Source organism: Pinus tabuliformis, chromosome 5_1 (genome assembly GCF_031772625.1).
Source record: "Pinus tabuliformis cultivar Carrire ecotype Pingquan chromosome 5_1, CPIR1, whole genome shotgun sequence".
Taxonomy (NCBI): Eukaryota; Viridiplantae; Streptophyta; class Pinopsida; order Pinales; family Pinaceae; genus Pinus; species Pinus tabuliformis.
Genome location: NC_142305.1, coordinates 239,384,746 through 239,405,487, shown reverse-complemented (window position 1 = coordinate 239,405,487; position 20,742 = coordinate 239,384,746). Strand labels below are relative to the sequence as shown.

General features: G+C 37.8%; 1 protein-coding gene across 1 annotated transcript in view; it reads left to right on the top strand.

Moving 5' to 3' along the window:
- LOC149164294 (uncharacterized) overlaps positions 1-14,545 on the top strand; it is a 64,687-nt gene extending 50,142 nt beyond the window's left edge. Inside the window, exon 7 of the mRNA XM_089429432.1 lies at positions 14,285-14,545. Within this exon, the coding sequence (XP_089285558.1) occupies positions 14,285-14,545 (261 nt within the window). The remainder of the gene's footprint in view (positions 1-14,284) is intronic.
- The last annotated feature ends 6,197 nt before the right edge of the window (positions 14,546-20,742 follow it).

Genomic DNA, 20,742 nt, shown 5'->3' with positions numbered 1-20,742 from the left:
CTGAAGAAGATGGAAGGTTAGTTGTTTGATGTAGTGGGGGTATTTGGAAAAAATTTCCCTAAGTCATCCCTATTCCTATGCGGCATGAAAAGAAAAGTTTTTGTTTGGTTTTGTGTTTTTTCAAACTTTGAAAGAAATTATAGAATTGAAATTGCAGACTGAATGAAAACCATTGACTGAATGAAAAATTAACTACTTGATTGAAATCTTACTTGCAGAATGGAAAGGAAAGCAAAGAATGCATAATGAAAAACGAAGCAAACTAAATTACTTTTGCAGAAATGAAACTAATAGCATAATATTAGAAACAAGAAATAGAAGAAAGAAGGCAATAATCACATATTACTCAGACACCTCCCTGGCAACGACGCCAAAAAGTGATGAGCACTAGTATAGCAACAAGAATGTTGCAACTCCTGGAGCTACGAGCTTTAATTTAAAAACTCGGGATTCGTACAAACTTGGAGGTGATAGTGTTGTATACACAAGTAAAAGTGATGGTTATGCCTTTGGTCACTTTTCAGCTGGTGAGAGACCACTAGGGCTTTCAAGCCAGACTTCTATGGATTTAGAAGAAGCTTGATTGTTGATGAAAGAAAGAGAAATCTACTCTAGGAGAAAGCTTGTCTACTACAAGAAGGGAAATGACTTAAATCCTATGTTAGAAACACACCATTCTCTAACTAAATATTGAGAAACTATGCTTTAAAAGAATGCCAAGATAACATGTATGAAATGGTACTATCTAAAGCATGGAAGTGCAAGAAATCAAACATCACTATTGTGCATGTAAAGGACTGAAATAAATCTGTTTTGTTCTTTTTATTCTTTTTATGGAAGATCAAGTGTAGACCCTAATCTCTTTTGGTGATGTGGCAGGTGGCTTAGTGATGCTGGTGGATGGTTGGGAGGTTTGGGAGATGGTTGGAAGGTTTGGGAGACCCTTGGGTGGCCTGGTGTGGCTTCCTGGAGGCTTTCCCTCAATTCGGCCTCAAAACAGGCCACTACATGAAAACCTACAGGATGTACTAGAAACCTACAAGATTCCCTGTATTTCTACAGGATACAGCCGAGAGAAAAACGATGGTTTCTGGAGGTGATGGAAGGCTTAGTTCGTGGTGGATGGGTGGAATGGAGTGATAAAATTCCTAGTATCACTTAGACTCAAAGCGAAGGTTAGGAGATGGTTGGATTTGCTCAACATGCTTGGAGGAATTTCTATGTAAAATGATGAGATTGGTGAAGGTCTTGGTGAAAGAAAGGAATGATTATGGATGGATGAAGTTGGAAGGTGGTTTCCTGCTATGATATCTCTTTATACTTCTGAGACACCTACTCTCCATCAAACATTTATAATTTCCAAAAAGTCATGTAAACAAGAAGAATTCTAACAAGCTAGGAAAGCATAATTTAATGAACTAGTTGTCTACTTCACGCATAAGGAAAGTTGCTGAATAAAATGGAATCATAGATGTGATCTATTGTAAGACTGAAGATGGAAGAGATGGTAATTAAATCCTACACTTGCAAAATTGATCAAATGTTGGTTCAAGTACAGTAAACTCTAAATCTTATGAGAAAATGGAAATCTGTCTTTTTGGGGTTGCATAAGGGTCTTTTCCTCAAATCATGATCCCTGAGGGAAGAGGTGAGGCCAAGACACCTACTGACAACTTTTTGGAGCTCCTTTTATCCTTTCTAACCTTCTACTAACGTAAAGCACAAATGGAAGCAAACTAATAAACAACTAATCAAATCCACATTACTTGCAATGAAATGATTCTAAAGACAATTTAACCATGAATCTATGAAACTAAGCCAAGCATACAGATACAAGAAGAGGAGCCTTTACTGTTAGGGTTGGGCCATAACCCAAGAGCTTCAGCCCTCTGAGTTCACTCAGTGCTGGATCAAGAAAAAGCTCATTTTTATTATAAAAACAGAAAATTACATCAATGTCTTCCACAAGTCTCGAGGTCGAAAATAACTAGAGTTTTTACAACCAAAATTCGAATCCTAATGAGGCTCTAGGCCTCTCTACTTATACAACTGAAGTCCCTGATGACTTCCTTAAATCTAGGGAGGCTCGGCTCCCAAAATCGAGATGAACTAACTCTTTGTCTATCACTTTCTCGACTGCCTTTTGATCTTCATGACTTGACTGATTGCACTCTGAGCTGGCGTGATTAATGGAGGAATATTCGAATGGGGGAGGAGTAAATGAGGAGGATTTACCTCCTACAATCTCTCTCCCTTGTCCCATTCGAGTTTTGAACCTTAGTCTTGCCAAAATTCCTTGATTTTCTCTTCCAAACCTGCATTCAATGCATATTAGTCCACTAGGCATAATATTTCACTTTAACTCATCTCATTAAACAAAATATAATCAAAACATGTAATAAATTGTGAGAAGAGTTGATTTGACTAGATAGGAGGTGAATTAAGGCCCATATAATTACCCAATGATGAAGCTCATCAACACCCTTACCCAGTGTTCTTTCTAGACTAAGTGATTTAATATATTTTTCTCTCAATCATATTAAATCTCATTAAGAAACCCCTAGGGATTTTTAGGAATGATTTTAGGGAAGTTTGTCTTGATATTATCCATCCAAATTAGTTTTCGGATCTGGGAAATGATCTCTTTACTCAAGTGTTTCTTTCCTCAGTAATCTCTAATTTTTTTCTTTCATAAAATTTATTTATTACATCATCATACTTTATTTCAAATCAAGTTCACTATGGCTTTCTAGCCATCACAACTAAACATAGTTCAATCTAAAATAAAAGATATTTACATAGAAAAAGATGGGTATCACAATTAACCAACACTTATTAGATTATGTTTGAGACCTAGGACATAATATACCTCTAAAATTGTCTTCGTCTCCCCCTAATTGGTGATAATGTTGACCACTCCTTTTCCATCTACATCCATAGTCTTATTTGTCCCCAAATTTACCTTTGTCTTCACATATTGATCTAAATTTGCAACCGAATTATTGTTGCCTATCATGTGGTTACTTCTTTGTAGTGACATTAGCTCTCTACTTTCCTTGATCAACAATCTTCTTCCTGCAATCACAGGCATAGTGACCAAATTTATTATAGTAATGATACCTCACCTTGGATTTATCAACTCTTTAATTGTTGTTGAAGCTTCTATTGTTGCTTCCACTTTCTTGTTCCTGCTCTTCTCTGTCATCTCTTTGAGCACCCGATCTTCCACCTTGTCCTCTGCCACTTGATCTACCTTTGCCTTGACTTCTGTCTCTTGAAATAGAAACCTAGCTTTTGAAAGCGGTTTCTAAAGTGGAATCCTTATTTTTGTCTATCCTTGCCTCATGGGATAGAATTGATTTGATCAACTCATCAAATCTTAACGTTTCCAAATCCTTGGTTTCTTCTATGGCTGCTACTACAATGCCAAATTTGGTAGAAAAAGGTCGAAGGACCTTTTCAACCACTGTTTGATCTTTAATATTATCGCCATAATTTTTTAACTAATTTATGACAATCATGACACAATTCATGAATGAATCGATGTCCTATGTCTCTTTCATTTGCAGACTTTCAAAATCTCTTCTAGTATTCTGCAACTTAACAATATTGACTTTGGTCATACCTTTGTAGCTTGTCGCCAAAGTCTCCCATGCTGAATTCGCTGAAGACATGATCATAATTTTCTGGAACACTACTCGGTCCACTCTTTGTTGAATAAGTTGCAACGTTTATGCATTCTTCTTTTTGTTTTTCTGCCATTGTTCCCTCTCTACATTAGTGAGGGCTCGTTCTTTTGCTTCATCTTTAAATTCGGAAAATCCATTTGTGACATAGTCCAAAATATCACACGCCTTCAACATAGGCTCTATCTTAATAGCCCACACATCATGATCCTTCCCTAGAAACTAAGACTGGAAACTTATTAACACTATATTAAAAAATACTCTTCCAATAATTAAACCCTCGTTGTTATTTTATAAAATCCTTTTCAAAAAACACCTTAAAAACTTTGAGTTTCAAAACCTTTTATAACTCATAAAAACTTTATGAAAGAACTTTTATGAAAGCCCTTTAAACTTTATGAACCCTTTTAAACTCTTATTTAAAAACTTTCAAGAAATTTCTAAATCCTTTAAAAAGGTTTTAAGGTTTTATAACTTTTGCATGTAATAAGAATTCCTTTTTAAAAAGGATGATCACGTATTGAAAAAACTTTCATATATCACCATCCATGTGATCTTTTTCACCCACTTGACTCATGTTAAACACTTTTTCGTACCCTTGTGAGACATGCCTTTTAAAAATTACTTTGGATTAAAAGATTTTAACCTTTTATTTTGCACGTTCACGACTTTCGTTTTGGATTTTTTAATACTCACGGGCCACCCCTTACACAACAAAACTGCGCACGACTGGTCAACTTTTTTGCGACAAAGTGTCGTACTTTTTGCATTAGGAAAGTGAAAAATTTGTAATTTGTAATTTTCTTCATTTGGCCTTATTTGTTATTTTATATACATATTTTGTTTCGTTTCTTCGATATGTATCACTTGAAATTTGTGTGGAACGGTGGAGAAGAAGAGTATGAATGGAAGTGAATAAAATAGACAAAACTAAAATATGTTTGTGTATTTATAACTATAAGAAATTACATTCATTTTCTTTTAATTAACACTTTTATTGTAACATGTAAACATGATAGTCTTAATTTGTACGTATGTGGACGTTATCCCGAGTAGTTAGGACGGTTCATTAATGACCTCCCCACTCGGGTTCGAATCATGATTTATACATGATGTGTTATCATCTGTTGACGCAACGATGTTATAATGATAATGTAATGATGATGTAATATATGTGTTTCTTCCTAGTGGGTCACTCTCCTTTAAAGATAGTCTTAATTTGTTTGCTAAATATTTTTGTTGAACACATCCTCTTGAGCATGTGAATTGAACTTCTCAACATAATAATCATAAATTAAACACAACCTTCAATCAAACTAAGGTCAGGCTAAGTTGATTAGTATAATTTGTTTTTGAATTATATATGTTGTTTTATAATTTGTCTTTGTTTAGTATAATTTGTTTTTGAATTATATATGTTGTTTTATAATTTGTGTTTGTTTGTTAGTTAGTTATATTATTGTGAAAGTGTGGATTTTGACTATTATATGGTGGAATTATTTTCAATGTACTAAAAAGTAAGACTATAGTTTGGTGGAATCTCTTGTTTGTGGTACCAAGCAATGGTTTGGTGGAATCTCTTGTTTGTGGTACCAAGCAATTATGTCCCACAAGAGAAGGGAATCTACCGAGAGTGACAAATCATGTGAATGGGAGAAGATTTTTCATATTATCAGACGCATTAATACAAAAAAAAAATCCAAGTCACAAGAGGACTAAATCATGGATGGGATAAGAGAGGGTAAGGAAATCAAACCCCAATAGAGCTAGGTTAGGATGTAAAAGTGCCATAAAGAACACTACAACTAGGAAAGAGATAGGAAAATGACAAATCTAAAAGTGGGAATGGAATTAGGATGGCTTTGATACCATGTCAAACCAAGTGAGATAACTTCTGAAGTTGATTTATTTGGGATTAAACAAGAATACATATAAACATTAGATGTCATTACTCTATGCCTATTCCTATTCTAAGAGTTCATATTTATCATATTTACATATTTACAATTTCACCAAATTCTTAAAAATTGTGACTCACAAAATTTATATGTTGCTTGTTAATGAGATCCCAACCCTCATAGCTTTATTGAAAGGGATTGATTCCCACATTTCAATAGGAGTGATTAAAGCCAAGGAAACAACCGAATTAGAGGTTTCCTCATTGACCAGAATAATCTTCCTCATTATGTTTCAACAATATAAAACATTGTTTATTTCTATTTTTTAATTTTAATTTTTAATTTTATTTTATAAAGTATTGAATAACTAAATTTAACTTGAGTGAATACAAATAAGATTATTTTTAGGTAATTGTGAGAAAGAGTAAATTAAATTTGTTTTTTTTAATTCCACATTCCTAATAATTAATCCTAAAGTTTATCTCTACAATAATATTTTCAAGGAAATGAACTTTCAAAAGAAATGAACTAAATAATTATGAATTAGCACAACCACATTAGTAAATGTAGTTGATATAGCCCAAAACTTGAACAATATATAACAATAGAAATAATAATAATAATAAAACTATTGCAATAAATTAACAAAATTAAACATAAACATAAATCCATTGAGGAGAAAAAAACCACCCACTCCTCACCATACACAAAACCACTACCTTGAATATAGGATATTAGCCAAGAGGCCAGCCAAAGATGAGTGGGCATTCATAGAGTTTTTGATCAAGAGAGGGAATATTAATTCTGATCAGATAGACACTCGGGGTTGTCTATATGTGATCATATGTGAAAACATAGGGATGCATGTTATTCAGTTCCAACTCAACCCTTTCACCTGATCTGAAGTTTCATCTTGTGTGAAAAGATGGAACTACGACTCCTTCCCTCCTATTTACATTAATTTGAAACTCTAGAACAATCGGGGCATCTCTAGCTTTAACCCAAAAGCTGGGGAATGAAAGGATACAAATATTATTATTTAATATAACATAAAATCAGTATAGCATTCGATCAAAGTGTTTGACAAGCCAATATAATATAAAATATAACAAACGTTAAATTAATATTTAATATAACATAAAATCAATATCGCATTGGAAGCCAAAGAATAAGAAAGAGATCGCAAAATTTCAGAGATCATAGTTGCAAATCAATGTTTAATGGAAGGTAATATAATTTTAAAAGAACATGTAACAATGTTACAAAAGGCTCTAGAGATAGGAAAACAAGAATGTAAAAGCATGAAGACAACGTGCAAACCATGAAAGAATCAATAACAGCAAACAAGGATGTGATAATTTCTAAAGCAACTCAGGTAGATATACAAGTATCTCAGCAAACAAACATTTCGAAAGAGAAGGCTAAAAAGAGCAATGGGAAAGACAGTCCAAAAGAAATCAAAGGTAGAGTTGAATACGCTAATGGTTACATAAGGACAAAGGAAGAAGAAGATGCAAGTGCTCGTAGATCACAGGAAAGAGAACACAAAGAAAGAAAGGACAGGGGCACAAAATTCATTATCAGGGGACTAAGAGATTATGGGAAGAATGAAAGTACTCTCAATTTGACAAGATACTTTCTAAAATAAAAACTACATTGGAAAGGGAAAATTTTCTAACAAAGGAGGGTGGGGAAGATATGTGAAGAGAGACCTCAACCCATAAAAGTCACCATGGAAAGCGTGCAAGACAAACACCATCTCTTGGGAAAAAGGAACTCTTGAAAGGCTCACACTTCTTCCTAGATGAAGATTTCACTAGCAAACAACAAGAGGAGAGAAGGGAAGAAGTGGAGAAAATTAGAACAACAATAAATGAAGGGAAAAAGGGTATGGTTGTACAATGGCAAAGAAGTTATTACAGTGTTTGGGCCTCAGGGCAAAATAGGGTAGCAAGATGGAAGTAAAGAAAAAATAGAGAATTCTATAATAGGGATTAAAACAACAAGATCACCATGGATGAAAAGGGGTGAAGACTCAAATTTGAGTCTTATGTTCCAAACTTCGTAGGAGTCAAATCCTACCCAGGTCTAGCTAAGTTTAGTTTTTTGGAATTGTAGATATTACCGTTGGAGGAGGGGACCTAGGTTAGGGCCTATTACAAAAGGTAGATACATAATTTGTCTCACAGAAACTCATGAACAAGATGGTTGCAAAACCCCTGTGTTTGACGATTATTTGAAGTTAGCACTTTAGAACAAGGTAGTAGAAAACGACAAAGGGTATGGGGGAATACTAGTTTTAGTGAAAGAGAAAGAAGGTCGTCACATTTAGTTAATGAAAGAAGATGAAAATAAACAATATTTATGGTTCAAAATATCAGAGAATGGAAATCACATAAGAATTGCAGCATGCTATTTTTCCCCTCAAGTCTCAAAATCTTACAAAAATAAGGGGCTAGACAACAAGGATCCATATGTAGCTTTAAAGCAAGATATTGTTGTGTACTCCCAGGAGAGAGAAGTTCTTTTAGTGGGAAATTTAAATGCTAGAACAATAAATCATCAAGCTAGTATTCTTTGTTGTAAAGAAGATCACAATACTATTTTTCTCACTGAAGAGGAGAATCCCCGATGGGTAAGGTGTTCATAAGATGAAAAAATTAGCAATCATTTTAGAGAGGAGTTGCTTACACTATGTGGTTCTTTCAACTTAATTATTTGCAATGGTCTAGATAGATGGAAAAGGTCTGGGAATTTCACTTGCAACACATACAATGGGGCAAGTGTCGTTGACTATGTGATGTGTTCACAAAGCTTGATAGAAAAGATAGATGAAGTTAAGATTGAAGAGCATATTTGGGACTTAAATCAGACCATAACCCAATTTATATAAAGTTATCATGGTAAGAAGAAAGGCAATATAGGAGGAAAACCCAATGCTCTCAGCAATCACTATTAAGGGGCAAAATTCCTTTAACACAAGAAAAGTACACTATCTTCAAGAAAATGTTAGAGAGATTAATTCAGAAGGAGAAAAATGGTTTCAAAAGCTTCAACAATCACAAGTTAACAAATATAATTCAAAGTGCATTTGAGAAGTGCAAAAGAGCAAAAAATAGGATATCAGAATCAAATTGTTTTCCTGTAAATGCTTGGTTTGATGAGGAATGAAAAATCGCAAGGAGAACCTTGAAAAAGGCAAGCAAGGAGAAGATGAATGTAAAGTTATATAAGAAAATACTAAAAAGGAAAAATATGAGTTCATGCAAACAAGGCAAGAAGAGGTAATATATCTGAGCAAGAATAACCCAAAGCTTTTCTGGCAGGAACTTCAATTAAGGAAGAAGCAAATTAAAAATAATATTACAGGGAATCAATGGTTTGAATATGCAAGACAACTCTATGAGAAAGAATCAGAGGTAGAGCCTCCCCCCGGGATCAACACAACTACAAATCTCTTCATGTTACAAGAGGTGGAGATGGGAAATAAGAAGATGAAAACAAGAAAGGCAAAGGACTTGGTTGAACTTCAAGTAGAGTATCTAAAATGGGGAATGAACACTCTTGCACCGCACATCATGGAAATATTCAACAACATCATTCAACAAGGATTCCCAAGAGACTCGACAACTAGCCTAGAAATACCCCTTTTTAAAAGTGGAGGCATTAATAATGCTTCCAATTATAGAACCATTATGATCAATCCTTTGTTTGAAAATCTTTTTAGTAGCATGGTAGAAAATATAATCAATATGTGGGTAGAAGTAAAATGAAAGAGGGAAAGAGGACAAGTGAGTTTTAGGCCGAAGCATTCTACAGTGGATCATGGTATCACATTGAGACACATTGTTGAAAAGGTTTGGGAGGAAAAAGAAGAAGTATTCTGCTGCTTTGTTGACTTCAAAAATGCATTTGACACAGTCCCTAGAGATAAGTTGTGGCATAGAATGGAAGAACTTGAGATTCCTTTTCATTATAGAGCCGTTGCCCATAGAGTTTATGAAGAGGTGAAAGTCAAAATTAGAACCTTAGTGGGTATTTCAGAAAGGCTGCTTTAGAAGTGACATTGGAGTCAAGAAAGGTTGTCCTCTATATCCAACTCTTTTTGGTTTATATATTGATAAAATGGAAGAGTGGTTAAATCTACAAGGTGGAGATGGTGTTCGATTGGGGGAGTTTGTGATAAAGCTTCTTTTATATGCTGATGATCTTTTGTTGATTTCTAAATTGGCCCATGGATTTTAGATGCACTATATGCCCTTGATCATTTTTGTAGAGAAATAGGGATGCAAGTCAATACTAGCAAGACAAAAATAATGGTTTTCTCTAATAAAAGGAAGCAGATCCAACATATGTTCTTCTGTGAAGGCAACATTCTTGAAGAAGTAAATGATTACAAGTACCTTAGGATTGATTTCAACAACAAACTTAATTGGATGTATTGCAAAAAGAAGAGAATTTGGGGAGGATGGAGAACACTATATGCTCTCAAAAATAGAAGTAGAGACGTAGAGTTATGGGATTGGAAAATGATTAAAGTGCTTTTTGGACTCCTAGTTTGTCCAGTAATGCTATATGGGTGTGAATTGCAGGTTAGAAGCACCCCCATCTCAAAGTGAAAAAAAATTGAGAAAATCCAAAAATGCTTGATCACGAGCAAGTTCAAAATAAAAATTTCAATACCTTATGAGATAATGTTGAGTGAAACAAGAGCAACTCCCATTAAAGCAATTGCTATGGTGCGGCTCATAAGATATCTAAAAATAATTGACCAAATGGGAGTAGGTAGATGGTCTAATGTTATCTTCAATGAAGGCATGAGTGAAAGAAATAAAACATGGATGAAACAAAACTACACATGGATGCAAAAATGGAATATCTACCTCAATGCTTGTCCCACAAATAGAAGGGAGCTAAAGGATTTTGTTGTGGAGAAGTTCCGTAAATGGGTATGGGGAAAAGAGTTGGGTAGAAAGAAGAAGTTCTACATTAAGGAATTCAACCCTACGTGTGATCTACAAGAAAAAGAGTTCATTGGATCTAGCATCCCGTGGAGGGAAAATGTTCTTATTGCTTAATCAAGAACCAACTCGCATCAACTTTGGTGTGAAACAGGACAGTGGAAAAGGCCTAAAGAAGAATGGGAAGAAATATTGTGTACATTTTGCATGTCTGGGTAGTGGAATCGGAAAAAAAATTCATTTTGGACTTTGATGCATTCAAAGACATCAAAGAAAGTTATGGGAATATGTTAGCATCGGTTTCTTGGCATTGTTGGAAGGTTGGGCCAAACCATCATCAATTTGAATAAGAAAATTATTGAATTGAAAAAGGTGAAAAGTAGGGAACTAATGGTCCCATAGACTATTCTTAGTCTCGTGGACATTAAAATATCATTTCATTTCATTTTCATTTCAAGGTACAATTAAACCATCAACCATAGTTACCGTGAACCATATTCATCTCCAAGTTCCACAGAGGCTGCATAAAAAGCACCGCAGATATGCTTAATGGAGAATTTCTCTTGACCATAGATGATTATCTTTCCATAGCCACAGGTCCCACGTGGACTGAACCCCAGCCAAGACAATGTTCAACAAGAATGCAAAAGAACATGTTAGGAAAGCCCACGTGGAAGGAGTCCTCCCATAAAATTCTCTGTAAATTTATTCTTCAAGATATAAACATCTCCATAGTGGGCTTTGTAGAGGGCGTGCCGGGCAAACCATCGACATTGAATCAAAGGAAAAATATATTAAATTTAATAAGATTCAATGTGATTTAACAATTTTTTTTAACACATCATAGTAGTTGATAAGTATTTAGATGAAGTATATGTTGAGCATATTCTTTTGAGAATCAATTTAAGCCATCAATTAAAAAAATTGAAAAAAAAATCAAAAAACCTTCATGCACCTTAAATTCAAATAGAAAACTTACAACTAAATAATGCCATTTCATTCCTAACTAATTATAAAAATAAAACTATAACAAATTGATGAGATGAATAGCCCAAAATATAACTAATTATAAAAATGACACTATAACAAATTAATGAGGTGAATAACCAAAATTGATTAGATAACACAGAAAAATAAATAAATAAAAGCCTGATCATAAGAATTGACACTAATTTTGTAGGTTAAGGGTGTTGTGTAATACATCATTTGTGATTATGTTTCTATGGATACAAAGGCGAAATTATCACTATGCTTGATGCGATTACAAAAGGTTTGTGCCACCATGGAAAGGAAGCAAGTTACATCATATTCATTTTGTTTTTAATTACAAACTGTTTTGAAATCACTTTTTTCATTGATGCTTTGGAATCCAAAGATTCATTTAAGTACATTTTGTATAATCCTAGTCTTGACTTGCATTCAATGGTATCATGTATTTTCATATCATTCAATTATTGCATGTTATCGATGACTATCATCAACATTAGTGTATCCTATGATAATGATAACCATGCTAGTAAATGATATGTGCCTTTCATATTGAAAATGTAGCACAACTAGGGGAAAACAAACAAATCATTGTCTACATGGCCTTGTTCATAGGGTAATACCAAACACATAATGTATGCTTACTAATTTTCTATGGTCAAGTTGTGCATTACATCGTTTGTGATATATGTATTTATTCATACAAATGCAAAAGGATCACCGCACTTGATTGCATTACAAAAGCTTTGTACAACAATGTAAAGGAAACAAGTTACATAATATTCATTTTGTTTCAAATGAGAAATTGTTCTGAAATAAATTTTTCCATTAATGCTTTTGAATATAGGGGCTCATTCAAGGAACTCACTTTTCACATAGTTTATCTATTGCATGTTATTGATGGTTATCATTGCATCAATTTACCATTGCACAAGAGTGGATAAAAATGTCCACCAAGTGGATTTTAATCATGAAACATGCTTGTCTAAAGTTGAATTGAAATGTAGGAAACTCCTCATTTGTGTCTCTAACCAAACTCTTATTTGTAATTATAGCAAATTAAATAGTCAATGTACACGTAAAATGCCCCCCCACAACCCTTGTTGTTGTGGTGATATATTAGATGAAATAGATTTTGACTTGTTGTCAAATAAACATTTTGTTAATTCACATTATGTAACTCCATCAATGATTTTGTGGTTAATTAACCCCTTACCTTTACAATAATTCGAAAATTCTTATTTATCCTATGGGGTGTAGAGCAATAAATGATAGAGTATACTGTTAAGGAACACCTTGTATGAAAGTCTCCACTTGAAAACTCCATGTGTATAGATAACGCACAAAAAAAAGAAAAAAATCAACAATTCTAATTCACAATAGTTGGGGAAGGTGGTCTTTAGGTGAATAAAGCTTAATCTAATGGTTTTCATCCTTGGGAATAACCTACATATAGCGTGTCCTACATATGCTATATATATGGAATACTCGTGTTATAATATGGATTAATATCTCCATTTATATTTGATTTTTGTATTTTAAGGAAAATTATCAAATAGTTATGATGAAGAGTGGGTCTTTAGTTGGAGAGACTACTTGGAGGTACTTAAGTCTATTTTACTATACTTAGGGTGATGGTGCTGTTAAAAACTTACATTTTTTGATCTCTTATGTTGGTTAGTTGGCTGGTTGACTTTGATTGATTATGACTGATTATCATTTTCTAAGGTTGAATTTGAGTTAATTGTTTCATATTGGTTTAGGTTGTTTCATTACTCATGGCAGTGGTTTCAAATAATGTTTTTGGTTGACTTTCATTGATTATGTTTGGAATGGTTTATACGGTTGACTATTAAGAAACACCAGCTTGTATGAAAGTCTCCAACTGAAAACCACATGGCTATAGATAATACACACCAAAATTTAAAAAAAAAATCAACAATTCTAATTCACAATAGTTGGGGAAGGTGGTAGATATGAAAGGTGGTGTCGTTTGAGAGAGGGATGGGAAGAAGAATATATTTCCAAACAAAGAGTCATATATATTCATATTGTCTGCACACTTTATGGGAAATGAGTAAAATGAGTAAAAGTTGATTCCATCTCTGTAGAAATTAGAGCATAAATTAGAGAATCTGGGTGCCCCTATCATAATTAGAGTGTCAATTAATTACAATCACAATGCCTTCTACTCCTACATCGCCCGTTGATGATGAAGTGACATATGAACTTGAAAATCTAACATTATCCCCTTCATCAACTCCAATGAAGTCTTCTAAATCACTATTATTCTCTGCATCCACTCCATCTAAGTCACCTTCAATCTTACTGCGTCCTTCAACTTCACCCACCTCCTCTTCTAATTCTGCGGGTTCCAACCTTGCTGGTAAGGATTCAACCCCCACAGTGGAGGCTTTTGTTCATACAAGATTTGATTTTGCCCCCATTGAGGGTTACCTTGACCATAAGGTGGATATTTTCCAGGATAGGTTTAATATTGACCTACCATAGGCCGTTGATAAGCATTATATGCAAGATACAGATTGTAAGGTTGTTGGACTTGTTGACCCTAGAACTGAAGAGATTGGCCCTGCAGGTTGACCTTGTGTTTGCAACGGTTGACCTTATTTATATGCATGTGAAGCTTGTTGCTGCATAGGTTGGCCTTGCTGTCGCAAAGGCTGAATTTACTGTTGTAAAGGTTGACCTTGTTGTTGCAAAGGTTGGCCTTGTGAGTACAAAGGTTGAGTAGGCTGCTGAACAAACTGAGTTTGCGGCTGCAAAGGTTGTTGAGACTACGGCAAAGGTTGCCCCTGCTGCTGTAACAATTTCCCTTAATGCTGCAACATTTTCCCTTGTTGTTGCAAGGGTTGCCCTTGCTACTGCAGTGGTTTCCCTTACTGCTGCAAGGGTTGTCCTTCCTGCTACAAGGTTTGTTGGACAGTTCCTTTGGATATACCCTGTGGGTATTGGTAATTTCCGAATTGAATCTAACCATATCCACCAGGAATAGTGGATTGACCAGGCTAGAATGTTCGGTGCGGGATCCCCCAAGGCAAGTTTTGGGGCTTAAAGCCCAAGTTTTGACTACGTCTGATGTAAATACTCCGCGAAGTGTGGGCATTTTGCGCGAAGTTGTAATTGAGTCACAGGGTTGTCTGCCCTTACTTTTGTAATGTAATGTCGGCTTGGGAGTTCTACCCATGGTTCGCGGACCATGGGATTGTATAAATAGAGCGAGGCTCTAAGTTGTAGAGGGAGCTAATTAGATCTAAGAATCTAAGAGAAGATGAAGCATTGAGTCTAAGTGGAAGTGTAAAGCTGTGTCTTTGGGTCATAGAGTAGGAGAAGGCTCTGCAGCTGAGCGTGCAGAGGCCTAGTAGTTCGCAGCTGAGTATGCAAACCCCTGCAGCTGAGTGCGCAGAGTGAGTCGAGTCTGTAACCGTTGGAGAAAATAATAAAGAGAAGTTTCTTATCATTCTGTGTGTCTTTTTCCTGTTTTATGCATTGAAGTATATTGGGTATGAATTGCAAGTTCACTGTTTATTTGCTACGCGAACTTATATGAATATGTTGAATAAGTGAATATAAGATAAGTACCCGTTTACGCAAAGTTAACTAACAGTTATAAGAAGATAAGTAAGATCCGTAGTGTAAGTTAGGGAAAGAGCGCAGATCACTGCCTTAGCAGCGCGAAGGTGAGTATAACAGAGGGTAAAGGCCTCACAGGTCAGGAAAGTGCACGAAGTGACCTACGTGAAGGTATTCATAGTTGGACTAAACCAACCCCTCAGACATCTCAAGGGTGCGGAAACTTGGTTCCAACATCCCCCCATACTGCTTTGGGTGAGACCTGAGTCTGTGCTCTGTGGGCTATTGCTGAAAGGGCCAATAGTACAGGGATTTGTTTGGCTAATTAACTCTGAACCTGGGTCAGGCCCCATCAAGCCAACAAATGGTTCCGTTGCTAGGACCAAAATCTGCATAGAGATGTCTGATGTCGCATCACTAGAATCCAACTAAGAAGGAGATTGAAGGGTGGTTGGACAGGAAAATTCACGAATTCACGGTGCAGGAGAACAGGAATCCGCGACTATCGAAGGAAGAGTGGTTAGACTTCTACCTGTACACATAGATCCATGAAATTTTCTTCGCATCTTTCCCTACTAAGCTGTATGAGTGGATCGCAAAGTTAGCATATAGCCAAGGAAGGTGGCAGCTCGACGGACCTATTGTGTGGACCCCAAAGTTGGTGCACATATTGGAAGCATCAGAGGATAATATTGTGTGTGCTATTGATCACTGGCTCGATCGAATTATAGGAGGATTCACTACTGAGTTCGCGGTAGATACTTCGGTCAGCTATAGCGAGGCAGATCAACGCTTTCTCAAGGGACCGTGAGGTAAGTATGTAAAGTCTCTAAACACTTGGATTAAAATGATATTGTGTGAAAAGAGGATTATGCAGCTACATTGATGTTCGGGGCTATGCGAAGTGGGAGAATTTACAGAAACGAAGGAAGTGTGGGACTAGAGACTAGCCCCTTGCTTTCACCTCCGCAAAGGGATGAGGAAGAGCTCGCGAAAGTATCTCTGCGAAGTGTGATCCATTTGCTTAGGAAGAGGATTCCGCGCATACCACCTCCACCCACACCACTGCCAGTTTCACTGTCATCACCTCCATCTTCGCCCATACCACCTCCGCCACCACTGCATTTTAATATGGTAAGCTTGATAAATGGCCTATGCTTAAGGGAGTAGGAAATGAAGATCCAGACTAGTTTTTGTTTGTTGTAAAAGTCTTATGGGAAGCACAGGGAGTTATAGTTAATAATATCAAGAAAGTGACATTGGTTAGCACTCTGCAAGATCATGCGCTGACCTAGTACATCAAGCACTCAAGTGATAATCCGGATGCAAGAATCACGATTATCCAAGCTGTGCTAACTAGGGAATTTAGCAGGCCGAAGTCAGAAGCGCAGTTGATCATTGGGTTCAAAGAGATCACGATGCTACCAGGCGAGACTCCTTGGGAGCTAGATCAGAGGCTGAAGTGCACGATTCGCAAAGCTAACATGACTCTGATGGGTGGACAACACCGCGAATGGTTTGTAGCATCACTATCGCTACATTTGAGGATCGCGCTATCGAAGCAAAGGCTAAAAGCTTAGGCAGAGGCTTTAGAGATCGCGATGAGGCTGCATGAGACCCCAATACAGGATCCTAAGTTGGGAGTTCAGCAAATCCATACGCAGTTGAAAAACTTATGCCTTGAGATGCAGAGTCTAAAACAGGACAGAACAATCCAACTAGAAGCACGCGAAGAGGTGTGGTGTGTGAAATGCAAAGGTCAGGGCCATGATAAAGACCATTGCCCAGTATTCGCAAATTACCTCGTGGGAGGGGGACCAATGCCATTAAGACGGAAGCACAAGTAGAACTGAGCGTGGCACCTGCTCTGTGGTGCGCGATTTGTCAAATAGGGGGAAAGCATGCTACAAACAACTGCGATTTGTTGCAAAAGTACATGCAGAACTCGCAACAATTGTTCTGTAATTCTATAGATCGGTGGGACACAATGAACGCACATGTAGAAGTTATGAGCTAATGATGGATAGAACTCCCACCTACAGGGTTCAAGCTGAAACACAGCCCCTAGACCAAGGTGCAGGGATGGCGCAAACTGGATTCCAGGGGCGTGGACGAGGCCGAGGTGGAGGACCTGGGAGAGGTCGCGGACAACTAATATGCTACAATTGCGGAGGACTATTACATTATGCCCACGATTGTATGAATTTGACGCATCCATCATGCCTGTACTGTACCTTGTTTGATCATGAGATGGAGGATTGTCCTAAGATGATAGCTAGGCTAAACAACAAGTGAGCGCTACCCACTCCCCTGACTCAGAACCTGCAAATGATGAGGTTTGAGCCACGCGAGGACGATCCAAATGTGAATATTGTGCTTCAAAGTGGAATTACGACGGGAGATGATAAAGGCAAACAACTTGAAGAAAGTACTTGGGTTCGCAAAGCTCTGGAAAAAGAAGGAGAATTTGATTTGGAGCACGCTCGGGAAACCTTTATGGAAGCTAAGAAGAGCTTCGTTGATGCCTCCACTTCAGGAAGCAAAGATAGACCAGAGTTGGAGATGGACCTATCAATGCTCACATTATTCTTGGAAACGTGCATGAAGCTACTGCGCGACAGTAAGGTTGTAAAGGGATTACAGGAACTCATTAACAGATGCGTGGGAACCACGCAAGGAGAATCATGCATAGTCCAAAAGATTGGAAAACACAAGACAAGAGAAAGAAGAGAAATGAGGTTAACCGCGCAGATCAGAGGATATGAGATGGACCAAGTAATTTTGGATTTAGGGTTGGACGCAAACATTCTGCTGAAGTAGACATGGGAGCGCATGGGGAGGCCTACGCTGTAGTGGTCTCCTATTCAGTTGCGCATGGCGAACCAACAGAAGATAATACCCCTGGGGCAATTGCAAGGAATCACTATGGATATTGAGGGAGTGAACGTGCTAGCAGACTTTGAAGTGATAGAGATTGTTGATGACAACAATCCTTACCCCCCGCTCTTAGGAATTGATTGGGCCACTGACATGAATGGGGTGATTAATCTAAAAAAGCACAAGATGATTTTCGAAAAGAAGTCTCTACGCGTAGTAATACCATTGGACCCTGTTGAGGGATTGCACTACACAAAGCCAGTGTGCGACTATGAAAGTGATGACGATTTGGACTACATCTAAAAGATAACTGCGCTGGAGCAAGACTGGGTAAATCCTACCGCAGAGGGACGAATTTCATGGGAGTGCGAAAGCTCCTGTACTTCAGATTCAGATGAGGAGATAGAGCGATGGAAGAACCAGTTACACCAGGTAACCACGTTAAACTGTAACATGATGACAAGATCGTTGCGTTGCGTATCAATGGAAATGAGATATTTACCTACTTATGATGAATTAGGTGAGGTAGATGCTTTCCTGGACCAATTTGAGAGGGAGGTGCCGAAAAAAACATTTTGAAGCCCTGAATTGGGTACTGCGCGCTACGCCCGCGAGGTGGTGGGGTATGCACAAAGGAAACTTTGATGACTAGTGCACCTTTAGGAGGATCATGCGCACACAGTTTGGGAAAACTATAGAGCAATCAGCGGGTAGATAAAATGGTCGGATAGTCCACGCGTGCATCTACCCAGGTGGGTATAGGAATATGATAAACAACCTGCACGGATGCACATGAAATTTGCAATGGGAAGTAGAATCAATAAGCATGTGTTGGGGGGGAATGCACGACCGACTCCTCAAATTGGAATGACAGAATGTGGAAAGAACGAGTGCGCAGAAGGTTATCCACGTGGAAGCCTTTAATAAAGTGTGCGAAGCACTAAAAAAGGTATGTAATGCGCAGCGAAGTGATTGGAACCTGCGCGTACCAGCAGTCCTATGGGCTTATAGGGCGACGTGCAAGAAACTGACGAGATAGACATTGTCTAGGCTAGTTTATGAAGCAAACACTGAAATACTGATGAAATATATCATGCCTAATTTGCGCATAGCAGCGCCCGTGGAAATGATGGATCGTGGAGCCTCAAAAGAAGGGATCACACAGTTGGAAAAAGAAGAACGCTTAGGACCTAATGAAGAGATCCATCACGGTAATATCAGGCTCCAAGAATTCTTTAATGAAAAAGTTCGTTTGAGGGAGAAAAGCACCATGGTGGAAGAAGAAGTCAAGAAGCTGGAGGGAGGAATGAAAAGGGATTTTCTTGCTAAAAATATTGTGGTGATACAACAGGATGTGCACGATTACGATGATAAATTTGGAGACTACCACCAAGAGTTGATAAGTTTGATGCCTTGGATTGGACCATGTATTACTAAGGGGATCACAGATAGTGGCGCGATGCAGGTTTTAAAGTTGAAAGGAAAACTTTTCCCAGAAAATGTAAGCGATAGTAGGTCAAAACTATATACAAGTGGCACGACCACCTGCCTTGCCGTGGGAAGCACAGTCTTAGTGCTCCAGGCAGTTGAAAGGGGATGCGGGACTATAAACTACTCTGCCCGAGAGCTGCGCGATGTCAGGACTGCGCGCAGAAGCGAAGCGTCACAAGGTCCACGACAACGCAAGGATAGCTGCGCTGTTGCACTGGCTGGATGGAAAGTGACAATTATAGTCACTATTCATGATGTGATGCTTGGTTTGAGACCAAATGGAGTGGGCGACAAGAATTTTAGGCGAGCTTTATGGGAAAGATTTGGGAAAATCTACCACCAAGGGAGCATTAATGGACCAGATTTTGGCGGAATGGTCAAATTTGAATTTAAAAGACACTATCAATTACAAAGGGCTGCCTAGCAAACAAAAATTGGTCATTTGAGAATTGAGTTGACGTGCACCCAGAGTATTCTGAACCAAGACCTATTTAACTTGTTGAGAGCATTGTTTGAGCACCCGGTTGAGCAGTTAAAAGATTTCTAGACAAACAAAATGGCAGTGTCTGAAGAAGCCAGGGAAATCAGAGAAATGACCGCCGAAGAAGCCGTGCAGGCCATGACAGTAGAAGATTCCCATGAGAGTGTTAGGATAGTTGCGGAAATCCCTAAATCACTGCGCACGCCGAGAACCAAGAAATATAAGTTGCCCATGATTCTAGTGCACGTGTCCCCTTGAAGCCCGCTTCGAACTATGTTAGCAATGGAAGAAAAGAGGAAAGAGGTTAATTTGGAAACCGATGAGGAGGAGGAATACCTTGAGGACATCCTAATAGAAGAGGACGAGGACGAAGACATGGAGAAAGAAAGCGAGGGCACAGACCCTCTAACCAGGCTACCCGCGTATGTTCCTCCGCGGAAGGGGAAGGCGAAGGTGCCCAAGGATATTGATGAGAGTAAAAGCCCTCTACAGACTTCGCTGCTACCCGACGATATCATTTTCGAAGGAGTGCACCTAGGATAGGTGCCAAGTTTGAAGTTCGAAGATTGTGATCTCGCTGACCATAAGAAATTCCCTCACTTGGCTACTGCGCAGCTCATGAAGCTGAAAAAAACACCGCGACAGGAGTCGTAGAGTTGAAGCCGCGCAAGTGGTTGCACGGTGTCGAAAAGTCAAGGTTGTTGAACCTGCTCTGGGTGCCACATTATCATCGCGCCCCAGTGACTATCCTCGTCATCAGGCAACTACTC